Source organism: Diaporthe amygdali (assembly GCF_026229845.1).
Source record: "Diaporthe amygdali strain CAA958 chromosome Unknown NODE_5_length_1802954_cov_64_987939, whole genome shotgun sequence".
NCBI lineage: Eukaryota > Fungi > Ascomycota > Sordariomycetes > Diaporthales > Diaporthaceae > Diaporthe > Diaporthe amygdali.
The window spans coordinates 58,139-79,828 of record NW_026517025.1 but is presented as its reverse complement, the minus strand read 5'-3'; the positions used below and the strand labels follow the sequence as shown (position 1 = coordinate 79,828).

General features: G+C 51.7%; 7 protein-coding genes across 7 annotated transcripts; 4 read left to right on the top strand and 3 right to left on the bottom strand.

The window, feature by feature from the left end:
- Positions 1-409: 409 nt before the first annotated feature.
- Positions 410-1,519, top strand: J7T55_015162 (uncharacterized protein; the record flags this gene model as incomplete). The annotated part of the gene is made up of 3 exons (XM_053139372.1): positions 410-701; positions 792-1,096; positions 1,184-1,519. 3 exons carry the CDS (start codon positions 410-412, stop codon positions 1,517-1,519), a joined length of 933 nt encoding a protein of 310 aa, XP_052996892.1.
- Positions 1,520-3,591: 2,072 nt separating this feature from the next.
- Positions 3,592-6,450, top strand: J7T55_015161 (copper amine oxidase; the record flags this gene model as incomplete). The annotated part of the gene is made up of 5 exons (XM_053139371.1): positions 3,592-3,959; positions 4,023-5,343; positions 5,549-5,774; positions 5,848-6,090; positions 6,146-6,450. 5 exons carry the CDS (start codon positions 3,592-3,594, stop codon positions 6,448-6,450), a joined length of 2,463 nt encoding a protein of 820 aa, XP_052996891.1.
- A 2,114-nt stretch (positions 6,451-8,564) lies between these two features.
- On the top strand, positions 8,565-10,166 carry J7T55_015160 (uncharacterized protein; the record flags this gene model as incomplete). Its single annotated transcript, XM_053139370.1, has 3 exons — positions 8,565-9,162; positions 9,261-9,763; positions 9,825-10,166. 3 exons carry the CDS (start codon positions 8,565-8,567, stop codon positions 10,164-10,166), a joined length of 1,443 nt encoding a protein of 480 aa, XP_052996890.1.
- Positions 10,167-10,942: 776 nt separating this feature from the next.
- On the bottom strand, positions 10,943-12,667 carry J7T55_015159 (uncharacterized protein; the record flags this gene model as incomplete). Its single annotated transcript, XM_053139369.1, has 7 exons — positions 10,943-11,287; positions 11,353-11,609; positions 11,682-11,932; positions 12,030-12,147; positions 12,231-12,236; positions 12,338-12,405; positions 12,537-12,667. 7 exons carry the CDS (start codon positions 12,665-12,667, stop codon positions 10,943-10,945), a joined length of 1,176 nt encoding a protein of 391 aa, XP_052996889.1.
- A 2,647-nt stretch (positions 12,668-15,314) lies between these two features.
- On the bottom strand, positions 15,315-16,211 carry J7T55_015158 (uncharacterized protein; the record flags this gene model as incomplete). Its single annotated transcript, XM_053139367.1, has 2 exons — positions 15,315-15,503; positions 15,609-16,211. The coding sequence occupies 2 exons, from the start codon at positions 16,209-16,211 to the stop codon at positions 15,315-15,317; spliced, it is 792 nt and encodes a 263-aa protein (XP_052996888.1).
- A 1,351-nt stretch (positions 16,212-17,562) lies between these two features.
- J7T55_015157 (amidohydrolase) lies at positions 17,563-18,789 on the top strand (the record flags this gene model as incomplete). The annotated part of the gene is made up of 3 exons (XM_053139366.1): positions 17,563-18,003; positions 18,095-18,578; positions 18,641-18,789. 3 exons carry the CDS (start codon positions 17,563-17,565, stop codon positions 18,787-18,789), a joined length of 1,074 nt encoding a protein of 357 aa, XP_052996887.1.
- A 625-nt stretch (positions 18,790-19,414) lies between these two features.
- Positions 19,415-20,421, bottom strand: J7T55_015156 (uncharacterized protein; the record flags this gene model as incomplete). Its single annotated transcript, XM_053139365.1, has 2 exons — positions 19,415-19,630; positions 19,795-20,421. The coding sequence occupies 2 exons, from the start codon at positions 20,419-20,421 to the stop codon at positions 19,415-19,417; spliced, it is 843 nt and encodes a 280-aa protein (XP_052996886.1).
- Between the last annotated feature and the right edge of the window lie 1,269 nt (positions 20,422-21,690).

Below are 21,690 nucleotides of genomic sequence, written 5' to 3'. Positions count from 1 at the left end.
TCCAACCCGAAATGCACCTATTAGGCATGCCGAGAACAGTGGCTCCTGAACGGTCAGTCAACGTTCAAATAATCCACATCTCCTTAATCGTTGACAAATCACTCTCCAATTTAAGGTGTTCTGTCCTAATTGGACAGGTTTGTTTCAATAAATGGAGCCGAAGTCAGGGGCAGTGGGACCTGTGAGACGCCATCAACCACTTTGCTCGGAGCCGCAAAGCCCATTCCAATGCTGCTCACTACGACTTTCTTAACCGCAAAATCTCGGTAGAGGGAACCTTTGGTTTGTTTGAGTGTGAAGCTTACTATTTCTGATTCATGGTGTGGCCGTGTCACCCCTGTAGCCTGTGACACACGTGAAAGGACAAGGCCGCGGACCGCGCATAAATCGGACTACGTTGGCCGTCAATATGGTCGGAGTTCGCTTCGCAGATTCAGTCGAAATGACGCATAGCGAAGAAAATGCTTTTGAGAAGACTGAGACAGATGCCTTCATCCAGGGATCAAGATCGTCCTTCGACTCGGACCTGGATCCAGCTGCTCGACCACGGAACGCGCAAGCTAAGCGACGGCTCATTCAAAGCTCGATGATACCGTGGATTCTGACCTGCTTGTTTGCATTGACGTCTTTTCTCTTGCTTCTTGAGCGCTACGGGATACGAAAATTTGGGACGTACGAGGACAAGCTGGCTACGGATCTATGTATGTTTTTTCCTTTCTCCATTTTCTTATTATTTGCCTAAGGCGCTTGTCTAGTGAGCACCATTCTGACAAGATACACACGCACATCAGGGAGCTTAAGACGGGTTCCTCTCGTGGTGAAGCGCTTTGGCGGTAGCCCCAAGTTTGACGATAACGGTACAATGTGGATGGACGAGATTGATCCCACGGCGAGGTGGCCGGAGAACTTAAGATTCACAGGCACCTTATCGGACGAGATCGACGAGAACTGGAACGATATCGTGGAGGATCGGTATTTCTCCGTCTCCGAAGACGAGGCCATTGCAGCTTGGGGAGATAGGAGGCACGAATACGTTGATGAGGAACTAGGCGGATATACCGCAGGGCTGGACTTGTTCCATACTCTACACTGCTTGGTACGTTGACTGCGTTTTAACGCGAAGAATAGCTTTTTCTATCCGTTCTGGTAATTCTGGACGAACATTGGGTTGACGCAAAACCAGAACAAAGTGCGGAAGGCGATATACCCAGAATACTACAGCCCTGGGGTTCCTGTTGGAACGCAAAAAGCACATCTCGATCACTGCATCGACGCGATCCGGCAGCACATCATGTGCTATGGGAGTACGACACCGATCCCCACCAAATGGAGGGACGGCGCACAGAGACAACACTTTGACTCGAATCAGGAACATGTGTGCCGCGACTTCTCATATCTGCATAGGTACATGAAGCGGCGGAGCTACGATGGTGATCTCTATGTCGCTCGTGATAAGTCACTGTTGGGCATGGCAAAGGCATGGGAACATGAGTGGGAGGAAAACGACCTTCCTCACTGAGAGCAGTCTTCAGAAGAACGGATAACTAGATTTTACGAATAGCAGCCATACCAAAGACACATACAAGCGCCTCAATTGTTAGTGCAGTACGGTACGTGCCGTTTTCTGACATAATTACTTGGTTGCTTCGGCCACGGGCTGATTCTAGAGGCTCGAGTTGGGGCTATTTCAGCCGCGGACCGATCAGCCTGTCGAGAGGGAACTAGATAGCAGAATTTTTGCATGCTTCTCAGAGGGCGAGGCATCTATCAGATAGTGAATAATCAAGACATGACTGAAATGGTAACGAATTCGTGAACATGTGCTTGAGTGGTGTGGGCAGGTCCGCGGAATCTGGATAGGTATCCCAAGACAAGATAAACAGAGGCATTTCACTCGCCAGGGATGCCCAGTTCATCATAGTAAAGGCGGCCCCTATCGGAGTCGTCGGGTTCATCTTGGTACCTAGTCTACCAATGCACGTGCTATGCACTCCAAGTTCACTGACAGACGCCTAATAATCCAAGATTGCTGATGCTTATCGCCGCTAGCAGGGATTATACCCCGGTGGAAAGAACGCAAACATACAGTAGACAATCAAGTGGAGCGCGACGCGTCAATGAATCGAAGAACAGTCTACTTCTATCCAGACCCTTGTAACTGATAAAGAAGATTGAAAAGCTTGACAAGCTCGGGGTAACAGGGGTTCAGTCCTCCTCCGCTCCGTTAGCCGAGAAGCTCCAGAGTCGGAGGTGCCGGGACCCGCACATGCCCGACCCTGTTGTGAATGCTTCATTCCGTTGAGGTGCGCATCTCAAGCTGAGAGGCTGAAACCTCAGCCGCTGGCCCCGATGGACAGAAGAGAAGCCCGTTCACCGACCAAGCCCGAACTATATGTGAATCCAGTATGCAGTGTCACGCAGAACCCACCACGTCGGCGGCTTTCCTGTCTCCGCTGTCACCTTGATAGTTAGTCAATGCATCTATATTATTGTGCCCCGCAGATCCAGATGTCGTCTGGTGTTAGTCCCTCTCGCCCAGAAAGTCTTCGCCTAGATCAATGCCAAAGCCTGATATTGGCTAACGCAATGTCCCAGGATCGTAAACCTGTAATTATCTACGCCACAGAACCAGTTCGTCCTTCTCTCACTTCATTTACCCGTCTCGGTGCTTGGTCTATACCGTCACACCGCTATACCCTTTCGGTAGGTCCACCCGGTTGGTCTTATCGAGTTATCCTCCGCTTTCGCCATCCTGCACCTCTGTGGTCATCGTTTCTCTGCATTCGAGTCGCATCGGAGATCTCCCTTCGAGAAACTGATCGGCATTATCGCAAGCGAAGCCCATATTTCGTGTAGTTCCATACCCCCGTTCTCCGCCACTGGGTATGTAACCTGCGGGATTACACAACGCAGAGCAGGCAAAATATCGGCATCTTCTCTTCCCCCTCCAGCTTACACGTTCTCTATTCATCCTATTATGTTCCTTTTGTCTCTCATGCATCAGTCATGCTGTTGTGCTTCGGAGTAGGACTCGGATCAGGATCCCAGCCGCATCTATGTATCTTCAAAAGTGCGCAATAATGCAACAAGTTGTACAAGCAACTGATCTCCCTTTGCATTATGGAAGTTGACGGAAACCGCCGACATGGTGCTGCTGATTCCCAACTAACACATATCCCCGTGGTATTGTGCGCTTGAGCTCTAGTCATCGAGCTAATGCAGATACGCCCCCTGCAACAAGTATGCCGGCTGCGCTGGTGTGGGGCATCATCCCCAGCCTTCGGACTCTTCTTGATAAGATACAGATTTGCTCTTGAGGATGATGGCCCGGGCTGTGGCAGCTTATCCATTCGGTACGCAATGTAATAACGTTAACAAGCCACTGATTCAAACGCATGTCGCCGATTGGGCTGTGCCTGAATCAAAGCTGACGTCTCTCGGGCTGTCTTGACGATGTCTCATGGGTATATGATCGAGTACTATCCTCACATCCCACTGTAACCCTCCCACAGCTAACCCCTCGTGGCGGCCATACACCCAGAATCCATAGTTACTGTGGTCTTTGGAGTTGCTGAGGAAACCTGAACCGTGATGAAGCTCTCTCTGGGATTCTCCGCCCCTGGCGCTTTGAGCGTCTACTTGGTCACTCTCGCTTCTGTGGGAGCCCTTGCCCGACCATCCCCAGAGCCCAAGTCAGCATGGGTCCGGAAGGGACATGGCCGAAAGGCAATATCGGATGTTCTCAAGGGGAAGAGGGACCTTCGTCGTTCAACATCAACGCCTCTCAATACCACTGCATCTTGTGCCGGGGCTCTGGCCGCCGAGGTCTCTGCGCCCAAGGTGAACGTGTGGGCTGAGATCGAAGGCACCGATGCGGCTGCTGTTGTCTCGTGGTTGTTTAGCCAGCCTGAGTTCAATTTGACCACCACAGAGAATGCGACCGAATGGGATAACTCAGTGTAAGTCACCGGCCGGCTAGCCCCTAATTCAATCTAGTGACACCGTCTAATTCATATCGCTAGGGTACTCATCGAGGCAATCCAGCCGAATAAATCAGACGTCTTGTCATATATCGATGGATCTTCGTCAACACCGCCGAAATGGGCGAAAGCTATTCTAGACATGCGGGCCTTTGAGGAGCCATACTACCAGGAAATCATGGTTGGCCCTCTGCCAATAAATAACTCGACAACCACCTGGACACCTCTCACTTATGGGTTGACAAAGGACAATGCCGGCAAAGTTCGTAATCTGGATGCTGACAGCGAATCAACGCTATACACCGACTGGATATATCCCATCAGTGCTTCCGTTGCCGACATCACACTCGATCTCTGGAATGGCACTGCTCTCGGCCTGGACAACGATACCCTCGACATATTTGGCATTGACCCTCTCTGGCAGGATGACGGAAGAATTGTCCGGTGGGATACTTTTTGGAACTTGCCCGTGGACCAATTCGATGCCGAGACGCTTCTGCCCCTGGGTTTGTTTTTCAAATCTGACGTGACTGGCCGCGACCCAAGCCAATGGAAGCTAGAAGGATGGTTATATAACGGCGTCTACTACGAAACTACTGAAGACTTCCGCAACGCTTATTGGAGTGACGGGTTCGAGAAGCTGGGCGCTAATGTCGAAGACGCCTGGGCTCAAACCGACCAGCAGGGTCCTGTCATGCCAATGGATACTCTCTTCCCTCCAACAATGGTTGCTCCAGCAGGCTCACGATTCGGTGTCGACTCCAAGGAAAAGTACGTCGAGTGGATGGACTTCAGCTTCTACATAGGATTCTCGCGCGATACCGGAATCTCACTCCATGACATTCGTTACAAGGGAGAGCGACTGATATACGAGCTGGCTTTACAAGAGGCCCTTGCTCACTACGCTGGCAATGATCCCGTCCAGTCTGGAACGTCTTACCTCGATACGTACTATGGCTTTGGGCCGTACGCCTTTGAACTCGTGCCGGGATATGACTGTCCGACGTACGCGACATACCTCAACACATCCTTCTACGTTTCTGAGACAACGCACACCCACGTCAACAGCATCTGCCTGTTTGAATATGATGCCGACTTCCCCATCCAGCGCCACAGCACCAAGAACTACGTGACGGTGACTAAGAATACCTACTTCTCTGTCCGTTCCGTGTCTACAGTCGGCAACTACGACTACATGTTCACCTATACTTTCTTCATGGATGGTTCGATGGCAGTCGAGGTCCGTGCCTCCGGCTATATCCAATCTGCCTATTTCGCCCAAAATCAAGACTACGGATTTCAGATACACGACCACCTGAGCGGATCGATGCATGATCACGTGCTCAATTGGAAAGTTGATTTTGTGAGTGGAATTTTCTATCCTTGCCCTGATCATCGTGTATCAGCTCTATTCTTAGAATGTCTCCGCGATACACATCCCGATATTTACACTCATCGTCGTGTTTGTGCTACATTAGCCCATCCTGCTGCCGTCGTGTGGGCATTCTCGTGACTCCTGCCTTTGAAAACATTGTATCTCGCGGATTACTGACACGAAGGCTTTATAGGACATCCTCGGCACAGACAATAGTGTTCAGCTGATGACTCAGAAGCCGGTTACAACGACGTATCCCTGGTCAGGAAACAAAACTCGCAATACGATGAAGCTGGAGCGGTCTTTTATCGAGACTGAAGATGACGGCCGCTTCAATTGGGATTTCAATGGACAAACGCAGGTGCTCGTTGTGAATCAGAACGAAACCAACCAATATGGTGAATATCGCGGATATAGAAGTGAGTTAATTCTTTACTGACCTCCGTACTGCCCTGGGAGGCTGTGAAATACAGCAACGCTGACCCATTTTAGTCTTACCATATACCGGCCTAGCGCACTTGACTGTTCAGAACAGCAGCAACTTGGTCAATGCAGCGCATTGGGCGGAGTATGATCTGCAAGTCACGAAACGCAAGGACACTGAGCCCAAAAGCGCCCACGCGTACAACAGCCAAGACGTACACGACCCTCCAGTCAATTTCGAGACGTTTTTCGACGGCGAGAGTCTAGAGCAAGAAGACCTGGTCGTCTGGTTCAACCTGGGAATGCACCATGGTAAGGTTCCCTCCTTGGGTCTTTTAATTTGGACTATGCTGAGATCAATCGGTAGTTCCGCACACTGGCGACCTGCCTAACACAGTGTTCACCACGGCTCACTCCGGAATGCAATTCATGCCAAGCAATTACTTTACCATTGACCAGAGCCGCAATACTGTTAACATGGTTCGCATCGACTACAGCAATGGCAATACTTCTGCGGTGGAGCTGTTTGGCCAGAAGGTTGAATCAGAATCATGCGAAATTAACTACGCACCAGGCGAGGCCGATCTATGGGGTTACACTGGCGATGTAGTTGTGCGCAAGTTTCCTTATGATCCCAATAATCCTTACTTCGAGACGGACTCGATTGTGTAAATAGATATTTGAGGTCAGCTGTTGCTTTGAGGACAGGGCGCACTTAGTTGCTCCCAACACAACTTGTTCTATTCATACATAGCTTACAGTCATAACCCATCCCCTAATTTCATGATAATCAATGACGATAGCGGGACAATGCTCAACACAGCTTGAATCATGGGCTGTTGTGCCGAGGTACTTTAATACGTGCGCGCAAATCACGTGGTGTGTGGCCGCAGGCTAATTAAACTGACCGCCTCTGAAGCTTTGGTGAGATAAAAAAGAGCGAAGGTCCTGATTGACGAAGTTGAGCGTTGTGTTCTGACATTTCTCGATGCAAGCCAGGCTTACCCGCCGCCTGATGCCACGACTACCTGAAACCGTCGATGAGGTTACGTGCGATTTTTGAAAGACTTTTGATGCTCAGTGAACGAAGTAGTCAGTCATTTCGGGAAACACAACGGGACTAGTACAAGTTTGTCTTGTCATTGTTCTACAAGCTGTTTAGCCACATTTAAGCACATCGAAAGATTCGAGGAGGGACAGCGAAAGAATTGTATCTGAAACAATTCTTTGAGAATCGTTTGAGCCGGGGATCTTTAACGAGGAGGAGGAATGGAAAACCCTTTTCAGAGTACTTACATAGCGAAACTCAACGGAAAAAGCAACTTTTAGTCAATTTCGCAAGCGTGCAAGGATGCTGGCTCTCCATGTCCACGAAAGCCCTCCCTGATTTCTGTGAAATCAAATTCGTATCCAAACTATTACCTTTTTTAATTTGTGAAATAGTGTCACTTCGAAACCCAAGAGTACTCAGCTTTGAACAGCAATGCAAATGTACGAATCAAGTTAACATACTCCTGGTACCAGCGTGCTCTGGGTCACTGGAACGTTTTGAGGCGATTGCGACCAGATCAGAATTTTTGAATTTGACATGCTATCCATCGCTTGGGCAGAGACTTTTCCGAGCTGTGTTACGGCGTTGGGCAGCGCAATTTTGGTCAGAGGTGAAGTCTTCAGCAGCGACGGGAGGTCTGCACTGGTTATCTAGCTCGTCAGCAATCATTTTACTAGCTTTCTTTAACACTCCTTCAAGTGACTCATTGCATGCAAGCCGGGCCACGCATCTCACAGTCTTAGTTGCACCCCCGCGGACTTGTGACCTATTGGTAAGCATGAGTGTTTACCCGGCCATCTGTTTCGACCTAAACTTGGTATTGCATATTCTCTCAGGTTGTCAAGCCAGGTTGTAGCTATTAACTCGATGAAGAATATCGTCCTAACAGCCTAGTCAAGTCTGAATCTTGCAAGCTCTGCGTCCAAGGACATAGATCGAGGCTGCCGGAATTCCGAGGACGACAAGCTGACAAGATCAGTGTAGAATATGACTCGTGAGCAGACGGGGCGCTGTCTTGTGTGTCCTCGGATTCGCTTGATGACAGGCTGTTCAGTTTGTCCGTGTGACTACATTCCAATGAGGTGCGAGAGTAAGAAGGGACGGCGGGCCGAGGGCGGGCCGGGATTGATAATCAAAAACTCGTCTGCTGTCCGAAAACAATAAAGCCATGCCGATGTTTAGCCGGATTAAGCCGACGACGGGGCCACACTGGCGGTGGTGCTCTCAGTCAGTCTCAGTTGACTGTTGTCCGCTACGGCTTTGCCCTCGCAGGGGTTCTCCACAGAGATCGTCAGGGCTAAAGTCTCACGGTGCCGCTTCTTGGCAACTGGCCGTTTGACTCTTCCGCTTCCCCCAAAGAGCTTGAGGCATGCCAAGGAAGCGCTAGAATATCAGCGAGAATTCCTGCTCCACTATGATGCCTACGTAAACTCGACTTGACTTGACGACACCGCCACAAGCATTTGCCAATCCACCTCGTAGTCCCGATACTATCCTATTTGACTGTATATGTTCGTACAGGCACACGCGTATGGACACATAAAAGCTGTGCTGGTCCCACCTAAATTAGTTTCGGAGCCTGGAGTTGTTATACAGCCTGCCAGGGTCATATTGCAATTCTCCCTTTATTCAGACCTGCTCTGTTCTTGCGTGTGCATAGATTCTGGACCAACCTCATCTAGATCTGTCCTTTTACCGGACTTGAAAACGCCTTAGGTGGTTCAAAGAGTTCGCCATGTCAACCGGCTCCTCAACCGCAACCATCGAGCTCCAGAATGCTCCTGTGCACAAGCTCAATGGCCCGTCTCCACTAGGCGAACAGCAGCCTTCGGACAATGCAACAGGCCCTTCTTACCCAGGCAGGACGCTTGGTAATGCAAGTCCCCGAGGAAGCAAAGACGAGCCTCGCGGTTCCCAGGAAATTATCTCCTCCCTGCCCGTCCCGACGACCGTATCACACACCGTCGAGAGATGGAACCAGTCGCGAGCGAACGTCTGCCGCGTCCTCGCCGCCTTCTGGTCGCTGCTCGTCATGGGCATGAACGACGCTGCCTACGGCGCCGTCATTCCGTACCTCGGCACCTACTACGGGCTTGAGTACACCCTCGTCTCGCTCATCTTCCTGTCGCCCTTTGTTGGGTACAGTGCTTCTGCCATTCTCAACAACACCCTCCACCAAAAGTTTGGCCAGCGCGGCATCGCCGCCCTCTGTGCCGGGTGCCACATCGTCGCGTACGTCATCGCTTCGCAGCACCCGCCGTACCCCGTCCTCGTCGTGGTCTACATGCTGGCGGGTTTTGGCAACGGGCTGGGCGATGCCGCCTGGAACGCGTGTAAGTAGCCCCCCGGAGACGACGGGTTTTCTGGAACTTCCCAAGGCGGGCACGATATTTCTTTTAGTGCCTTTCATAGCTGACCTGGGTCGAAAAAGGGATCGGGGCTATGGCTCAAGCAAATGAGCTCCTGGGTGTGATGCATGGCTTCTACGGCGCCGGCGGCGTTTTCGCCCCGCTGATCGCGACGTCCATGATCACCAAGGCAGGCCTGCAGTGGTACCACTTCTACTACGTTATGATCGGCGTCTCCACCATTGAGCTGGTCACCGGGCTGGCGGCCTTCTGGAAGGCCACGGGCAAGGTGTTCCGCGACGCGCACCCAAAGACCACGGACAGCGCCGGCAACTCGAGCCTGCGCGAGGCGCTCTTCAGGATGCCCGCCGCCCGCGTCACGTGGCTGTGCGCAGCCTTCTTGCTGTGCTACGTCGGCGTCGAGGTGGCTCTTGGTGGCTGGGTCGTCAAGTTCATGATTGAGGTTCGGAACGGCGGGGCTTTCGCGTCGGGCATGACTGCCACCGGCTTCTGGCTTGGTATCACGGCCGGACGGGTCGTCCTCGGCTTCATCACGCCCATGCTCGGTGAGAGATTGGCTCTCATGGTCAGTAACATTCCTTCCGCCCCCACGTAACATACTCTCCGTACTTAAATCTTTCGATCAGATTTATCTGCCGGCGGCCATGGGCCTCGAGCTCCTCTTCTGGCTCGTCCCGCAGTTCATCGTCTCTGCTGTTGCAGTGGCGCTGCAAGGGTTCTTCCTCGGCCCCCTGTTTCCGGCCGTGGTCGTCGCCGCCACCAAGTCACTGCCCAAGCACCTGCACATCAGCGCGGTCGGCTTCGCTGCTGCTTTCGGCGGAGGGGGTGGGGCCGTCCTGCCTTTCGCTGTTGGTGCCATCGCCCAGTCCAAGGGCGTCGGCGTGCTCCAACCTATCATCTTGGCATTGCTGGGAGTCTTAGTGATGCTCTGGCTGGCTCTGCCCAATTTCAACAAGAAGAAGGAGTAGAGATGAGACTCCTGAGCGGACAATATGTGCATATCAATCAGTCATTATGCGGGCCCACGGCTTCAAGCGCACGAGCATCGACAGGGTGCCACCAACTATTCAAGAGACTTTCCAGGGAATTAGAAGATGAATAGCACTTGGACCAAACCCAGTTTCAATTAATTTTTGGTCGGCAATATCAAAGAGCTCCGTAGCTTGGTCTGCATTATGTAGTATTTAAATTCCTGGCCTTTTCTTGGCCTTTTCCAGAGACGATCAATCGTGCCAGCACACAATTGTTTGATTCTTGTTTCGTGCGCTGTAAGCCAACTTTGTGCCTGGAATCTGATGTTTACCGTCCGCAGAGAGAGACGTAAATCCTTCATTAAGCAGTTTTATTTGAGACATCAGAACTGTGTGCGATCCTATCTACCACATAATCTACAGATGAACGGGCTTTGATCAGAGGGCCCCCGTGGCCCGAAAATGCAGTCTAAATCGAAGCACACCCAGGACAATGTACAGTCGTCCTCCCAGCACAGCTCCATGCCGAGGGACCATGTCGCGTAATGCCAACGCCCAGCCACCATTGGCGGTGGCCACAAAACAACCGAAAAGTCTATACCAGTCATAAGCAACGTCCCAGACTGCTGCCCCGTAATGAATCTTTACCCATCATGTGCTCCTGTTGAGTCATTGCCCTCCAATTGACCGTCCCCAGCACGAATCCAACCTCATCAAAACGCCGACCCGAGAAGTTGGGGCTCCAGGCGACAATAGCCCTTTCCTATGAGCCTTTAAGTGGAGGGTGCTATGGCGGCCGGGGGTGACATGTGCAGGCTCGGCCAGAAAACGTAGGCTCCGAAGAGGATGCCGGCGAAAACCATGAAGCCTACAGCACCCTTTGCGCGAGCCGGGTGGTTTTGTCGCATGGTCGCAAGTGAGAGGCGCGCATCGACGAAGGTGGACTGAAGCTTCTCGGCACCGAGCTTGTAGTAGCAGAGACCACCGAGAGCAATGGAGTAGCCGAAGTACTGCTGAAGAGTGACGGGGTCCTGGAAAATGACAAGGGAGGCGATGACGAGAAGGATGTCCTTGAGGATACCGGACATGGTCAGGACAACGGCGGAAGTCTTTCCGATCTAGATTGCCACACTGATTAGCAACGCAGAGCAAAATATTAATACGAGGGCAAGGTATTACGTACCAGGAAGACCACAGAGACGTTGAGCAGGAAGGCAACAAAGGCGTTGGCGAGGAGGGTGAAGATGCCGACACCGTAGATATCGCCCATAGTCATGCGGGGGGCCTCAACGAACAGGGTGACCACGCCGTTGATAACAGCACAGGCCGGGGCGTAGTAGTACAGGGAAACGAGAGGATCCATCTTGAACTCAGCGGAGCTCAACATGCGCTGGATCATGACGAGACGCAGGGCCTCGAAGACGATACCGCTGACCTGGTCTAAAGCACACAAGTTAGCCGGAAGGCGATGCAAAAGGAAGAATCGTCAGCCGGAGAACCACAATCACATACAAACGAAGCCGACCAGGTCGAACTTGATCTCGCCGAAGGAAGCGATAACAACACCAAGGACGATGATACCGACATTTCCCAGGACCTTCATGTTTGGTGGGGCAATGCCGAACGCCCAGGTGGCGAACAGAGTGACAACGGCGTTGGTGGCCTTCAGCATCTGGATGAAAGAGACAGACAGGTAGAGGTAGGCGACGTTTCCGCAGATCAGGGACAAGCTGAACATGATGCCGATGGGGACAATCGCGCGCCTGAGCGGTGGCCGAGCGTTAGCATCGATTCCGTCGTCTCCTCCCCATTGCCCTTCAGTCCTTCACCGGGCGCGGTTCTAGGCAAGGCAGGACTCACATGTAAGTCTGGGTGTTCATAGGGACCTTGTGCCGGGAATCCAGGGTGGAGGTGCACTTGGCCATGATCTGGGTCATGGTGGTGGCGAAGACCATGTGCCATGTCGTCAGGAAGAGTGCTGTCACACAGTCATGTCAGTTGAGGGTCTCGGTCTCGGGAGCGAGCTGGTGGTCTCGCGGGTCGGGGGAATCGAGGTCTTACGGAAGTCTGTGCGATAAAGATAATGTGTCAGCGATTGCAAATTGGAGGCGAGAAGACGAGACAGGTTGTCTCTCGAGGCGGCCAGGAGGTTGTTGTGGTGGACTTACTGAACTTTGCGGTTGCCAGAACCCATTTGTTGAAGATAATAACGCCCGAGCTGCAGGCAATCCAGACACTGTATCGGGACGTGTCAGTATTGCAGTTGGTGCTATGCAGAGCCCATCACCACGGCCGCAGCCACCGCCACGTCAAGAAGAGAGTGGCAGTTGGCCCGGTCCAGTATTGAGCGTCAAAGTTGGCACGTACGCGATGTAGACGGCGGGGTGAAGGCCGCTGGACTTGGGAGCAGGAGGAGCGGCGTCCTGTCGGAGGACTCCGCTCTCGAGCTTCCTGTCCTCCTCGCCCGAGTCGCGCTGGTTTTCCTTTGTTGCAGACATGGTGACAGCTGCTGGTGTGGCTCTGATCGGTCGATAGAGTCGAGTCGAGTCGTCGAAGGGGGATGGAGGGTCGCGGATGGTCAATCCGAAGGGGCGGAGGGGGGAGGAGAGGTGGGAGGATTAAAGAGAGAGGCAAAGGGAAAAGAAAAAAAGAATGTCAGTCTCTGGGGACGAGGGAATTGATGACGATATTGGATGGGGAGTGTGGATGGTGTTGGTGGGTTGTGGGCCGTGGGTCGTGGTCGTGGTCGTGGACGAGGACGAGTCGAGGTCAAGAGGTCGAGGGTCCAAAAGATGGGCCCAAAAAGGAGATTAGGATCTGTCGTCTGCTTCGTTCAGGAGAAAATTGGGACAGAATTCGACAGGCTTTGCCGGGATTGTGGTTGGATAGCCTGTACCTGTTTGGCCTGGGGGGGGGGCGGGCTTGGGCTTGTGGCGGGCTGGCTTGCCTTGGTTCAAAGGAGACAGAGTGACTGCAGAGTGAGAGAGAGAGGCGGCAGAACGTGTGTGTGTAGCACCCAAGCACACGGCCTCCCGAGAAAGAAATTTAGCCGAAACGGCACGTCATCAAGGCGGTTTCGCAGTGGTACCAAAATTAACGGAGCAATCAAAATGAGAACAGGGGGAGATCAAGTTGAAGAAGAGAGACCCCACTACTGCAGTACAGTACATCACTGTGAGTGTGAGTGTGTGAGTGCAGTAGTCACAGTAGTATACAGTCAGGACCCGTCAGTCTCCCTCTCTTCTGCCCTGCCAGGCACTGCCAGGCTCGACTGTGCCGTGCCAGGGTCATCGCCTGTAAAAAAGACAGGGGCAGCTGCCGCGGCAGGTGAGGATCGGCCGTGGAAAGCTGGGAAGGTGCTGACGGGGAAGATGGGGACAAGTGTCCAACCAGTGCCATAACCTGGCCAACCAACCCTTGGACCCTTGAAAAGGCAGGGGCTGCCCAGGGGATGATGGATGCACCTGCAGGACTTGCTGGATTTGCAGATTTGCTGGACCGGCTTTTGTCTGCTAGTCTGACTGGGCAGGCGCTGGCGCTGGCGCTGGCTGCACGTGGGGGTCTCACTCGACTAGACTGGCAGCTTCTCTTTTTTTTTTTTCACCGCCTGCCCTTTTCGCCTCTTCTCTCCTTCCCCTTCTCCTTTTGCCAGCAGCACTCAGCACCCAGGAACAGAAGCGGTGAACAGCACGGCAGAATGAGGCAGAAAATAGAAGAAAAGAAAAAACCAAAAAAGGCGCGAAAAACGCTTGAACACAGCTCCACCAGACCTTGCAGATATGACGATACAATGTTCCTCAACCCTGACCCAAACCAAAACCTTGGAACACCAATTCAGTTTGGTCGGTCTACTGTACTCCAGTTCAATCCATCTTGCCATTTCCCCACCAGATACACACGTTGTCCACAGTATCTAATCACTTTCTGCATGGAGACTTGAGACTGCCTACCAACTCCAATGTGCCCTGCATAAAACGTCATCTCGGTACAAATTAGACTATGTACTGCGCTCTGCTGCCGTGATATATATATAGATAGCTCTAGTAGTGCAAGGCGATAGATAGCACATGCAGTGCTCAAGTGGAGATGACTTGAGACCCTGAAATTTGGCTGCACGGGAAGCAACCGCCAATCTTCATTTCATCTCGTCTCATTTTTCACCCCGGCTCTCTCGGTCCTCCTACTCAATTCTTTGCTTCTTTGAGCCCAGCCGAAACGTCACTTGCTTCGCTTCACAGACCGACACTCAAAAGTTGCCACGATTGCAACACATACAGGTAACTTACCTAGGTACCTAGGTAAAGACAGGCAGGCAGGTAATTCGTTGTTCCCCTTGGATATTGCTGCGGACTGCGACAACCTAAACTTCCTTGTATGGACAAGGATGGCTGGCTGCCGGCTAGCTACTGGCTAGCATATGTAGACTACTACATGTTGCTACGAAAAGATGACCAGCCATCTCGACCTCATCTCACGTGCAGGTATATTGCCCATGCCCACGCCAACGCCAACGACCACGAGAATCCACCTGGTCGGGGGCACACACACATGTCTAGGTAAATTACCGTGTGCGCCGTCAGCCCTGTGTAACTCGGCCCGCCAGCTAGGTCACACCCTGGCGATGCGTTCAGCTTGTCCACCGCGGCTCGAACAGTCCAGACAAGCTTTGTGGAGGCCCCCCCCCCCCAGGCGTCAGATCTAACCCGAGAAGCTTGACCATGGCTCATCTGCAGCTTTGACCCCTCCTCACATGCAACCTTGGGGCCGCCTCGGAGCCGTGGAACACTGTGCTGTGCACAGGAGATAGCACAAGCATCTGCTCATTGCTTGCCCACCCAGTCCTGCCTGTTGTCACGCCCACGCGTCTGGTGATCGGCGTTCGCTGCGTGCATGCCTGCAATCACGACCAGGGGTTTCCCCGGATGGCATGGCTCGGTTGGTGCCGCACAGAAAAAAGACAGAAGGACCAAGAAGTTGAGGGCTTTGGTCAACAATAGAGAATCATGGGCTTCGTGACCACATCCACGCGTTGCCTTCAACACCTGGCATGGCACCTACCAACATGAGACTACTTGTTTATTCTCAGACGACTTAGGTTGACTCGCCGTTGCTCGACTGTGGTCCAGAGCACCTGCAGTCATCCTGTCAGCCCATGAGCCGTGGCCTACTGTGATTGTGCGTCTGACCGGAGATCCTCTCAAGGTTCGAAGCTCGAGCCACAGCATCGGAATAGAAATCACATGTGATGTGGAGAATGGTCTCGAAAATACAAAATATTGCATCGTCGCCGCCTCTCAACGCCGAGGGGCTCAGGTCCATTCCTGAAGTCCCTGTCTGGAATATCTCATGTTTTGGGTGAAAACATGACACTTGATGACTACTTGCGGGCCATCAAGCACTCTCCCGATCCTCTAGCCACCACCTCTCCTTCAAACACACCATCTTGACGCTTCCGTCCAGCATCTGCTCGAGCTCCTTGGCCCAATGCGCCGGGATGTCGCCATGAATCCTCAGACTCTCGAGGTGCCGAGCCCCCGCAACCGCCTCGAACAATCGCTTCTCCATCCTGTCCTCGTGCTGGGCCATAAAACCAACCCGCGTTGTCGAAGGGGATCTCCTCGGCTCCCAGTCAATCACCAACTCCCTCAGCCCTTCCGCAGATTCCAAGACATGACCAAAGAATTTGATCCAGGTGTTCCAGTTGGCGTGCTCCATTGCCACATGGAACACGAGCCTTCGCAGCCGGGGTATCCTCAGGCTCCCACGCACGGCGAGCCCGATCCTCTTGCCGTGTTCAAACATGCACGCCCGCAGGATAGCCTCCTCGTGGACCCTGGCCTGTAGCTCGGCGTATGCTCGCTTGCAGGTCAGCATCAGCGCGGGCAGTGGTCTGGAGAACTTGCGCTCCCCCCAGAACACGAAGAACGGCCTGCTGCTGAACTCGAAGTCGCCATAGCGGAAGGTCAGAACGAAGGAATAAATGACCTCTCGGATCTCGCCGGGGGTCTCGAAGAGGACTGAGTCGGCCTGGTTGTTGTACATTTTGATGACATGACGTGACGGGAAGGGGGCCGGCCCGTCTTAGGTGGGGCAGTGTGAATAGTCTGGGCAACACTTCAAAACGTGCGAACTCGTGGCACCGAAATACTACGAGAAGTTTATGGAAGCATTGATATTTTATACGCAACACATCCTCAGCAACTTGGCTGATTAGTGATATCCGCCTCCCCAGGTAAGCCGGTGCCTGGAAAGTAAGGATGCAGAATAGCGCCGGTTCTAGCTCCAATCCGGCCCCGGATAATGCTTCTGCCTTGCGCGTGCAGAAGGCTCGCATGATCATCACATTGGCAAATGGTTGGAAATGGAGGTGCATATACAGTTCGGTTAGTCTGAAATGATCCCGAAGCCCGCCTCTGCCCTCCTTCCTATTGATCCATAGTCGGATCGCTCAAGTGTCTTGAAGCGAACAATACCCTTGAATGATAGCATTTCTTTTTGCGGGCAGCTTTTGCAGTGACTGCCTGTGTACGATGAATAATTCGTAAATGGTGGATGCAGCGCCACACATGACTTGATTTGTCTACCTCTTCGCGTTGACAAGCTTACCTGACCCGTTCCGGGGGAAAGTAGGAACGCTCCATTGACACCGAATGGGCACAGTGTATTACTCAACTAAACCTGAATTGCATCTGACGATCGAGGCTACGAACATCTGTGACTAATCTGCCTTTGCACACTGAAGTGATAGTGCGAATCCATGGCATTGAATTGCAGCACATTTTTAGTCAAGTGCGAATTCCATGACTTTCACCTTGAAATGCGACATTAAATTCCTTTTCCTGATATATGCCACAAATGTTTTGTGATATCGTTTGTAGCCTGTAAATCGGTGGCAGGTTCGACATGGGTTCATTTTTATACTTGAAACTGACTTATATTAAGTTTGGTCAAAAAGCTTAACGTCCATTGAGAACGCGTGGGATTGAAATTCTGTGTCAAGGGACGAGTCAACAAGAGATTCTGGCAACAACGAACTGAATCTCCCGACGCGCGACGCATGCAGTCCTTGACCTAAGACGAACGGGTACGTTGCGCTCCAAAAGTCAAAACACTTTAGCTGGCTCCGTTCATACGCACGCAGCTTCGAGGTCCGTGGGACTCTCTGACTCACTTAGCACTTGGACTAGAACTGTGTAGTAAAAAGCGGTAAATCGACTCGTCCTCAGGAACATAACTATATCAGCCAAGCTTTCAAGTTCAAGTGGTATCATGGCCGAGTGAATTCACATCGTCCACTCTTTCTCGCCCACTGTTGTCGGTTGTGAAGACTAATCGACTGCCTAGACACTTCCCATCCCCTGGAACCTCAACAGCCGGTGAGCATTTTATCAACATGGTGGCTATTATCTTTCTAAGCTTGGTTGCGGCCCTGTTGGCTCGCAGCACCTCAGCCGCGCCATTGTTTTCCACCACGTCCAGCTCATTTCGTCTTGACGTTCACTCCCACGTCGTTCCCGACCTCTACAAAGAAGCCCTTATACAAGCCGGATACCCAGTCACCAACGGAACAGTGTACACAAGCGGATTCCCAGTTCCCTCATGGGACCTGGCCACCCACATCGAGGCTATGGACCTGAACCAGGTCAATTATTCTATACTCTCTATCAGTGCACCAGGGGTCAACTTTCTTGCAGCGAATGGGACAGCAGCCAGCAAGTTGGCGAGGAATCTCAACTTGGCTATGTACAACTATACACAGACGTATCCCACCAGACTTGGAGCGATGTGTGTGCTGCCGTTGCCGCACATCGACTTGGCCCTCGAAGAAATCGAAGTACGACGTCCTCATATATCCTATGAAGCCCTTACTTTGGATGAAAGTAGTCCGAGAAGAGCACCACTGACCCGCTGATTCATCGTTGCAGTTCTGCCTCGACACGCTTAAGTTTGATGGCGTAGGTCTATACACTAATGTGAACGGGACCTATCTCGGCGACAGACTCCTGAATCCTGTTTTCGCCCTTCTCAACAATCGCTCGGCGACTGCTTTCACTCATCCAGAAGCACCCGGCTGTGCCGGTGCGGCACTTGGTTACCCACCTGGAATGAGTGAATACCCCTTTGACACAGTTCGCGCCATGGAAAACCTACTTCTCACCGGGCAACGGAGAGATTACAGCAACATTAAACTTATATTTGCTCACGGGGGCGGGGCGATGCCTTTCGTGGCCAACAGGATCGCCGGGCAGGCCGAGTTAGTCTCCAAGGGAACTGTCAATGCATCAGAGACGCTGGCACAATTCCAAGGGTATCTCTTCGACACTGCCAGCGCAACATCGGCAGCCCAATTGTTGGGCATGAAAGAGTTCTACGGTGGGGATGTCAGTAAGATTGTCGTGGGGACGGATTGTGAGTGTTCCAGACCAGCAGTATCTCTTTCCTCCGCTAATATGATCATTCACGATCAACAGACCCATATGTTCATCAACCTCAGGCCGAGTCCGGACTAAAAGTCATAAATTCTAATGGCAATTTCAGCCCCGAAGAAATGTCGTTAATTAACGGGCGTAATGCGCTTGCCGTGCTTCCAGCTGTGGCTGACAAGTTGGGTCTTCGATAAACGCGGCGCAAATCCAAAATGTGAAAACAACTACATACACGAAAACCGATTGTTCCATCTTGAATCTTTTCTATAGCAAAGTACTCCAAGTAAACATTCGGTAATTTGACAGAACAGATAATAATTACCTTTCGCCCTTACCCATGGCCTAGGTCTCATCTTTGGGAAAACTGGTTGCCCTCTAATTTCTGACATGATGAAATGATCCGCAAATTGTTGAGCACACCGAAACTATCATCTGGTTTGTGGATGACTACCAGGAAAGGCTATTTGCTGACCACCGTGTTTGGAACAATCGGACTATGGCACGTTCCCAGAAGAATAAACTATAGATACACATTGTTAGACTCATACCTCCAAACTATCCACGACCTGAGTCGTACATATATTGAATTACATTTATAATGTAGCACTCTTTACTTCGAGCCCAAATTATTTCAAAGTAAAGCCGGATCGGAAGCAGGGAAAGAGCGAGAGCATAGGAAGCTAGAGCAAATTTCAAAGCGGGCAAGGGCCCACAAGCCCTAAGTGTTCAGCTTGCTGTTCGACAATATACCAAACACTAGACTCCAAAGGCGAGCGGAGGAAGTGAATCCGTTTGTTTGTAGTATGACATGTTGTGAGCCTATGGCTGGCTCTGCGAAGTACCATCTGATTTCAAGGGACTCGTAGCCACTTTGCGCACGAGCAATTGCCACGGAAGTTCATTGAAACCGAAGAGATTTGTTTCTGCTAGAGACGGTGGGATCGTGATTATTGGAGGTCTCTCTTCAAGCGCATAATCCCAGGACAAATGAATATAAGAGATGCTCCGCGTTGCAATGTGAATAGACATTATTCGCTATGAAACCATCAATACAATAGCTAAATTCGACGTCATCATTTCGCTGGTCCAAACTCCATCAACTCCGAGCTTAATGTCCAATGCGCACCAACAATGCGTGGCATGCTGCTTGAAAATGTTTTCCCCTCTACTCAGCAGCTTTTTCAGACAGACAAGCTTACCAAGCCCTCTTTAGCCTTGAATGTGTGTATAGATGTACCCATGCTCGTAGATACAATAGCAAGAAATCCATCAGACGTCCCGCTGCCTTGCCACTGTCTTAGCAAATGTGCTAATGCATCCTCTGCAACCACAATGGACTCCTCTGGGGTCCTGTGGCCAAGTTGCGCATTCGTTTCGGTGTAAAAAATCACGAGGTTGACAGCGATATAATGAGTCGAGTCTTCCGGGTCCATTACCACAAAGAGACGGGTGTCTTCCTTGCGTACTCCATCAAGTAACTCCATATTTCCGGGAAATGCCCCGGCGTCGACCACTCTCTGGGAAAAATTCGCTTGAAGCCATCGCTCTGCGGTTTTGAAGTGATTGATGCGTGATGAAATCCTAGACGGGTCTGAAAATTCCTCCTGGGCCGTCGCCAGGACCCATTGTGTTGTGGCGTGGTACCGAGCTTCGTGCTCGGAGGAATCGGGTTGTGCAAAGGTGCTTCTCTCGTCCACGCTGTAAACTCGGCCGAAAACAGGTGGAGCTGATGCTCTCTTCGGGTTCGGGTACTTGCCCGCCGGCCATAATGCCGCTGGAGTGCTCTTCGGGCGACGGCTAAATATTCTCCTTAATGTTTTCCTCATTTTGGGAAGATGCAGGAGCCGCTTGAGGAGATTTGGAGTAGGGATGAGTGGCGTCCGCATCGCCGTCTACGGAACTGCACATGTTTTTATGCCCAGCTTTTCGTGACGAGGTTTTTCAATCTTCCCGTTCGGGCCCATATGAGGATCGAGCACCCTTGTCAACTCGGTGCTGTGCCTCATTGAAGGACGGGGAAGGATCCCAATTCGACCTCAATGTTGCAATTCGATTACGACTTTGGTCCATGGTGGACTCGCTAAAAAGGCGCTAGATCTCGGTACCCACAGCCACCTGGGGCACATGTGCATTTCTCCTGTCAGTTTGGCTGGTTCGAGGCCCGGGTAAGCGCCCGGAAATGAACGCAATTCAGCCCCTAACAAACGCGTCTACAGTCTGCAGATGCTATGAGTCAGGGATGCCGCGGCTATGTCCTTGGGTCTCGTCACGAGGATTCTTGTAAGACGTGCAGTCCTGCAACCAGCGAGTTGATGGCCTTGAGAAGCCATCTAAGGCTCGATTTTATCATCTGTAAGTTACTCCGGTTCTATGAAATTAAATCGAGTACACTAAACTCGGTTTCTACCTCAGCTACAACCATAAATGCATCACGTAGGATCCTTCATCCCTGTGACCATCGTGCAGAGAGGGCCAGTCCCATTCAAGTGCTGCTAAAAACGCTATCCTTTTAATGATTTGCTGTCTTCAGCATGGCATATAGCGACAAGAGATGTCTGTCGAATAATCCGGTACTACCACTATATGGCCTTGTTGAAAAAGAATGGGAAAGGAGCGGGGGTAGACACTGCCAAGAATTTGTGTCCCCTCGGGCCGTGACAAGAGACACCGTCCCGACCATACTATCTGCCATGATCGCAACTGATACCATTTTATGAGGTTTGATCGATTTGAGAGCGAGTAATCCAATCATCTAGAGTGGATACACTGCCTTAGTCTTGGGAGAGGGGGAGGAGACTGTGATTGCTACAAATGTCAACTCTAGAGGTAGGATTGCTGAATCCTTGGAACCACCTTCCCATCCATGGATGGTTACAATGCATGAATACAGGGCACAGGCTCTGGAGCCTGACTTGTGAACACGAGCTTGGTGGTCACAAGAGATATGAGTGCGGCCTGAATATGCCAAGATTTGCAAATTGGTGAGAAATGTGTGAATCGAAGCTTAAAACGGTTTAAAGTTCCCAAACCTTACAGGGTCATCCATCTTTCGATGACCGCGCACATGAGCGATAGGCCATTTCCTGCATTGGATT